The sequence below is a fragment of the Macaca fascicularis genome, chromosome 7 (assembly GCF_037993035.2).
Source record: "Macaca fascicularis isolate 582-1 chromosome 7, T2T-MFA8v1.1".
Taxonomy (NCBI): Eukaryota; Metazoa; Chordata; class Mammalia; order Primates; family Cercopithecidae; genus Macaca; species Macaca fascicularis.
In genome coordinates this window covers 174204850-174211690 of record NC_088381.1, presented here as the reverse complement: position 1 = coordinate 174211690, position 6841 = coordinate 174204850, and the positions used below count along the sequence as shown (strand labels likewise).

General features: G+C 47.1%; 1 protein-coding gene across 1 annotated transcript; it reads left to right on the top strand.

Moving 5' to 3' along the window:
- Nucleotides 1–378: 378 nt before the first annotated feature.
- On the top strand, nucleotides 379–3282 carry LOC135971614 (disintegrin and metalloproteinase domain-containing protein 20). The gene has a single exon (XM_065547553.2). It carries the CDS (start codon nucleotides 760–762, stop codon nucleotides 1744–1746), a length of 987 nt encoding a protein of 328 aa, XP_065403625.1. The 5' UTR covers nucleotides 379–759; the 3' UTR covers nucleotides 1747–3282.
- Nucleotides 3283–6841: the final 3559 nt, after the last annotated feature.

Genomic DNA, 6841 nt, shown 5'->3' with positions numbered 1-6841 from the left:
GTTGCATTCTTTTGAGTTTGTGATAAGTGTTTGCAGAGGAGGCCTTCAGAATATGCATCTATCTCTGTGAACAGAGGGACAACTTTAAATAGACTGGAAGGCAGGTTTTCCCTGAGTGGTTCCCAGCTTGACAGGGCCCAAGATACTTCCCTTTCACAGTCTGGTAACTTCAAACCAAACTTCAAAGCCACAACAAATGAAACAACATCAAAAAGAATAAGACATGGGTACTTACTAAGACGAGAAAAACATTCAATCCGCAAGGAAAGTATTGGCAGTGTCTACCTCCACATGGCAACGGAGTAAGCAATGTGACCCACAGAAAGGAGCAATATTAACCCACAGAGCGACCGAGAATAACACACCTGATGCGAGGGCATTGAACACATCATTGTATTTTGCAGATTCAGAAAGCAACAGAAAAGATTGACGGTGGTAAAAGAGACAGAGCCCTGCTTCCCTCTCCCTTTTTCCTTCCCAATGAGCCATCACAGCCAGGACCCTCAGCCTTATCCCGCAGCGCAGCAGCTGCCATCCTGTCCAGGCCCACCCTCTGCCCCGCCCTGGGACTGTTACCTCATTCCCTCCCGGAGCCCAGGTGCCCCCAGGGTGTGGTGCAGGAGCCTGGGGAGGTCCTTTGTTCTATGTCAGGGTCTCCCTGGGAGGGACACAGTCACCGCAGCTGGTTGGGGCCTGACTTCCCCAAGGACAGTCCTTTCCTTTCCCATTCTCTTTGGATGACTATCCCTGGGCTAGGGCATGAGGCCAGCAGAGGCGCCAGTCACCCTTAGGGCCCCCGTCTTGCTGCTGGGGCTCTGGGCACTCCTGGCTCCAGTCTGGTGTTCTCAAGGCCGTCCCTTGTGGCACTACGCATCCTCTGAGGTGGTGATTCCCAGGAAGGAGACACACCATGGCAAAGGCGTTCAGTTTCCCGGCTGGCTGTCCTACAGCCTGCGTTTTGGGGGTCAAAGACACGTCGTTCACATGCGGAGAAAACACCTTCTTTGGCCCAGACATCTGCTGATGACAACTCAGGATGACCAAGGGGCCTTGCAGGTGGATGACCCCTACATCCCTCCAGACTGCTACTACCTCGGCTACCTGGAGGAGGTGCCTCTGTCCATGGTCACCGTCGACACGTGCTATGGGGGCCTCAGAGGCATCATGAAGCTGGACGACCTTGCCTACGAAATCAAACCCCTCCAGGATTCCCGCAGGTTTGAACATGTTGTTTCTCAGATAGTGGCCGAGCCCAACGCAACGGGGCCCACATTTAGAGATGGTGACAATGAGGAGACAGACCCCCTGTTCTCTGAAGCAAATGACAGCATGAATCCCAGGTTATCTCCTTCGCTGTATAGTTCTCATAGAGGCAATATAAAAGGCCACGTTCAATGTTCCAACTCATATTATCGTATGTATGGCAATATTACAACTTGTTACACAGAGGTGGTCCAGATGTTCAGTGTCATTGACAGCATTGTTCAAAATACTGATCTGCGGTACTATATTTATCTTTTGACCATATATAATAATCATGACCCAGCTCCTGTGAATCAGTATCGAGTTCGTAGTGCGATGTTTACCTATTTTAAAAGAACCTTTTTTGATACTTTTCGTGTTCATTCATCCACACTACTTATTAAAGAGGCGCCACATGAATCTAACTATGAACCAAGAAGATATAGCTTTTGTTCACATTTAAGCCTTATACACATTGGTACTCTAGACAGACATTATTGGTAGCCGTCATAACAACCCATATACTGATGAGAAGTTTGGGTGTGGCTTATGATTATAAATACTGCACACGTCAGAGAAGGACCTCCTGCATTATGCAGCGATATTCTGAGATGACAGATGCGTTCGGTAACTGTTCATATGGACATTTACAAAATTGTTTTGTAAATTCAGCCCGGTGCATTTTCGAAGCACTCGCTCCAGTGTATAACGAAACCATGACAACGGTTCTCTGTGGAAACCTCATCGTGGAAGGGAAGGAGGAATGTGACTGTGGCTCCTTCAAGCAGTGTTATGCCAGTCATTGCTGTCAAAGTGACTGTCACTTCACACCGGGGAGCATCTGTCATCTAGGAGACTGCTGTACAAACTGCAGCTTCTCCCCACTAGGGACTCTCTGCAGACCTATCCAAAATATATGTGACCTTCCAGAGTACTGTCATGGGACCACCTTGACATGCCCCCCAGACTTTTATTTGCAAGATGGAACCCCGTGCACTGAAGAAGGCTACTGCTATCATGGGAACTGCACTGACCGCAATGTGCTCTGCAAGGCGATCTTTGGTGTCAGTGCTGAGGATGCTCCTGAGGACTGCTATGACATCAATCTTGAAAGTCACCGATTTGGACATTGTACTCAGGAACAAAATGCTATCAGGTACCAGGCTTGGGTAGGAATAGATAAGTTTTGTGGAAGACTGCAGTGTACCAACGTGACCCATCTTCCCCAGATGGAAGAAAGGCAAATGTGCATTCTGTTGGAGAAATATTATAGGTAGTTTGAGCAAAAAATCTAATGCCGTGTGAACTTTTAGAATGACACATATTTTAACAAAGAACGTGACCAATCGAGTTCATGTTGAAGTCAGGTAAACACTATTTAGAGCAACAACAACATCAAAAACACAAACCAACAGTTCACCAAGAGAAACCATGATTAACCCCATGGAAATGGTCTTCCAAGGGCATCAACACTTAAATCCTCGAAATCTGCATGCCTCAGCACCTGTTGTCTTGAGCTGCCCTCCTGTGTGTTCTAATCACTCCTGACCACGGGGCCTGCACTGTGGGAAATCCGAGCTGTGCCAGGTGGAGGCAGCAGGGCAATTGCTACCAGGTTGCTGGTGTGGATGCCGAGGCCGCCCGAGCAGGTATAAACTCCCGCCTGTGGGCCAGGGAAGAGTGCACAGGAGACACGTCCTGGGCATAGGGTGAGGGAGAGCCGTGGGGGCTCTGGGTTCTGAGGAGGGTTCTGGCCTGGCAGGGACAAGAAGAACCAGCATGTGAGGCCACGCTGGAGTCTGGACCTCTGAGGCTGCAAGGGTCATGGGCTGCTTGGTCCAAGGGGGTGTCCTGGTTCTCAGTGGGATACTTTCAAACGTTCCTTCTTCCTCCAATCCCCCTCCTCCTCTGTTTCTGGGGTGGGTCCACTCCCAGAGTCTGCAACTCTGCATCCGTCCTGGGCATTGATCTTCCAATTCCATCCTCTTCTCTTCTGCTGTGTCTAAGCTGCTGTGAAGCCACCTGCTGTAATTTACTGTTGTATATTTAATATTGTACCATACATCTGTTCTGTTTTTTTCATCATAAATGCTTCATTTCATGCTCAGCATCTGAGAACACAAGGTCTTGTCAGCTGTCACCTCCTTCTATTCTCTCTTTCCTTCCTCCTATCCCCATGTTTGCCCATCATGTCCAGTCTCCTGCCATCCTGAACGCTTCTGATGGAAGGTCTGAAATGTCATGAGCATTGTGAAGATTCTTTGTAATATGACTTTGTTCCAGGCAGGAATTCTCCCTCACCCACCCCTGGAAGCCAAGTATAGGAAGATTGCATGCTCAATCAAAGACTGAGCTAACTTAACACTGGCTTTGGTTTGAAGGTTTCTCCAATCCCCAGGGCACAGGATTTCAGGGAGTTTAGGTGAGAGTCTGGGTGTTACCCTTCAGGAGGTTGTAAAGTCCATTTCACCTAGTCTACGCCACAGACTATGGAAACTATATATAAATATAGTTCTGTCATACATATATGTGTGTGTGTATATATATAGTTCTGTCCCTCTAGAGAACCCTAATATGTGTATATATATCATATTATATACATGTATATACATACATATATCATATTATATATATAGGAGTTTATTAATGAGTATTAAACTCACACAATCACAAGGTCCCCCAGTAGGCCACTAGCAAGCTGAGGAGCAAGGAACCCAGTCCGAGTCTCAAACTTGAAGAACTTGGAGTCCGATGTTTGAGGGCAGGAAGCATCCAGCACAGGAGAAAGATGTAGGCTGGGAGGCTAAGCCAGTCTAGTCTTTTCACGTTTTCTGCCTGCTTTATATCCTGGCCACACGGGCAGCTGATTAGATGGTGCCCACTTCGATTAAAGGTGGGTCTGCCTTTCCGAGCCCACTGGCTCAAATGTTAATCTCCTTTGGCAACAGCCTCACAGACACACCCAGGATCAATCCTTTGCATGCTTCAGTCCAATCAAGTTGACACAGTATTAACCGTCACAAGTCCACCCCTTGTCAACTTGAACCCATACAAATCTCCTGAGATCATAAATAATCTTCAAATAAAGATAATAATAAGGTCATAATTACACCTAATGTAATACAACTATGTTTTGTACAACCAGAAATGCACCAATCCCCAACCCAAATGCTATTACGTAAAGTTAAGAACACTTAAATGCTGATATGAAGTCAATAAATTTTATGTCACATGATAAAGGAAAAAAGAAACAAAATGAAGGAATTTTCTTAGTACAAGTGGATACATGCACAAAATGTTTTTAACAAAAAAAGAAGGAAATACTGATGACAATTACAGTCCTCATTTTGGCAACTGATCACGTGGTTGTAGCTGGTATTGATGACCACCTTCTTCTACTACCCATTCTGTATTCCCTTTGCCTTCAGCAAGCATCGCAGCGGGTCGTGGTTTTTTTCTTAGTGGAGTGATGCAACCTTTCATCCCTGAAGGGTCTGGGCCATTCATAGTCCTGCCTGGATTGGGTTGTTGTAGTTTCCCATTGACCTTAATGACAGGGCATGGGAATGCTAAGAGACGCCCTAATGGATCTCCTGTATTCCATACATATTCTTCCTTACCTCCATTGTGGAGTAATAGACTGATTGCATCTTGATAGTCCAGGTCAGCCACCCAGCCAACACTGTAACTACCTTCGTAGCCTGTGGACTTAAAGGTAGGAGGGGCCAAAGTGTCCAGGTGGCAATCTTAACTTCCCGTTTAATTGAATTATTGTTGTGTCTCCTGATGGCAGCATTATTCCCATTGGAACTAAGACCTCTAGGCCAACAGAATGTAATGTCATGGGAACAGGAAGCAAAAAATTTGCTAGTGGATCACTGGGGGCGATGGTGAATGGTGCCACTTCCACTTCCACCCTTGACTCCTGCACACGAGTTATGGCTATGGGAGAAACAGGACCATATATTGGATGCTGATTCAGAGCATACACGGCCTTCTGGAGAGCTTTGCCCCAGCCCTGCAAAGTATTGTCACCTAGTTGGCATTATAATTGTGACTTCGAAAGGCCATTCCATTTTTCCGTCAATCCAGCTGCTTCAGGATGATGGGGAACATGGTAAGACAAGTGAATCCCATGAGCATGAGCCCACTGCCACACTTCTTTAGCCATCAAGGGAGTGCCTTGGTCAGAGGCAATGCTATGTGGAATCCTGTGACAGTGGATAAGGCATTCCATGAGTCCACAGATGGTAGTCTTGGCAGAAGCATTGCATGCAGCATAGGCAAACCCATATCTGGAGTCAGTGTATATTTCAGTGAGGACAAACCTCTGCCCTTTCCAGGATGGAAGAGGTCCAATATAATCTAACCTGCCACCATGTAGCTGGCTGATCACCCTGAGGAATGGTGCCATTTGGGTAGAGACACAGAGCCAAACCATACCATGCCACCCAGGCCCTCCCAAATCTCATGTCCTCTTTGCATTTCAAAACCAATCATGCCTTCCCAACAGTACCCCAACATCTTAAATTATTTCAGCATTAACTCAAAAGTTCAAGTCCAAAGTCACATTGGAGACAAGGCAAGTCCCTTCCATCTATGAACCTGTAAAATGAAAAACAAGTCAATTATTTCCAAGAAACAATGGGGGTAGAGACATTAGATAAATGCTCCCATTTCAGATGGGAGAAATGGGCCAAAATAAAGGGGCTACAGGTCACATGCAAGCCCAAAAATCCAGTGGGGCAGTCATTAAATCTTAAAGCTCCCAAATAATCTCCTTTGACTCCATTTCTCACATTCAGGGCATGCTAATGCAAAGTGGGGGCTCCCACAACCTTGGGAAGCTCTCACCCTGTGACTTTGCAGGCTTTGCAGCTCTGATCCCGTGGCGGCTCTCATGGGCTTTGCAGAGTTCAGCCCTCCTGGCTACTCTCATTGAGTGCCTGCAGCTTTTCCAGGTGCACAGTGCAAGCTGTTAATGGATCTACCATTCTGGGGTCTGAAGGATGGTGGCCCTCTTCTCACAGCCCCATTAGTCACTGTCCTCGGTGGGGACTCTGTGTGGGAGCTCCAACCCCCCATTTCCTTTCTGTACTGCCCTAGCAGAGGCTCTCCATGAAGGCTTTGCTCCTGGAGCAGACTTCTGGCTGGACATCCAGTCATTTCTATAAATCCTCTGAGATCTAGGCGGAGGATCACAAAGCTGAACTCTTCTCTTCTGCACACCCATCAGCCCAACATCTTGTGGAAGCCACCAAGGATTGGGGCTTGTACCCTCTGAAGCAATGGCCTGAGCTGCACGTTGAACTTTTTTAGCCACAGCTAGAGCTGGAGCAGCTGGGACACAGGGCACCAAGTCCCACGGCTCCACAGAGCAGCTGGGCCCTGCACCCAGCCCATGAAATCACGTTTCCCTGATAGGCCTCCAGGCCTGTGATTGGAAGGGCTGCTGCAAAGATCTCTGACATGCCCTGGAAACATTTTCCCCATTGTCTTGGTTATTAATATTCATCTCCTCATTACTTATGCAAATTTTTGCAGCCAACTTGAATTTCTCCCTAGAAAATGCGTTTTTCTTTCCTATCACATGCCCAGG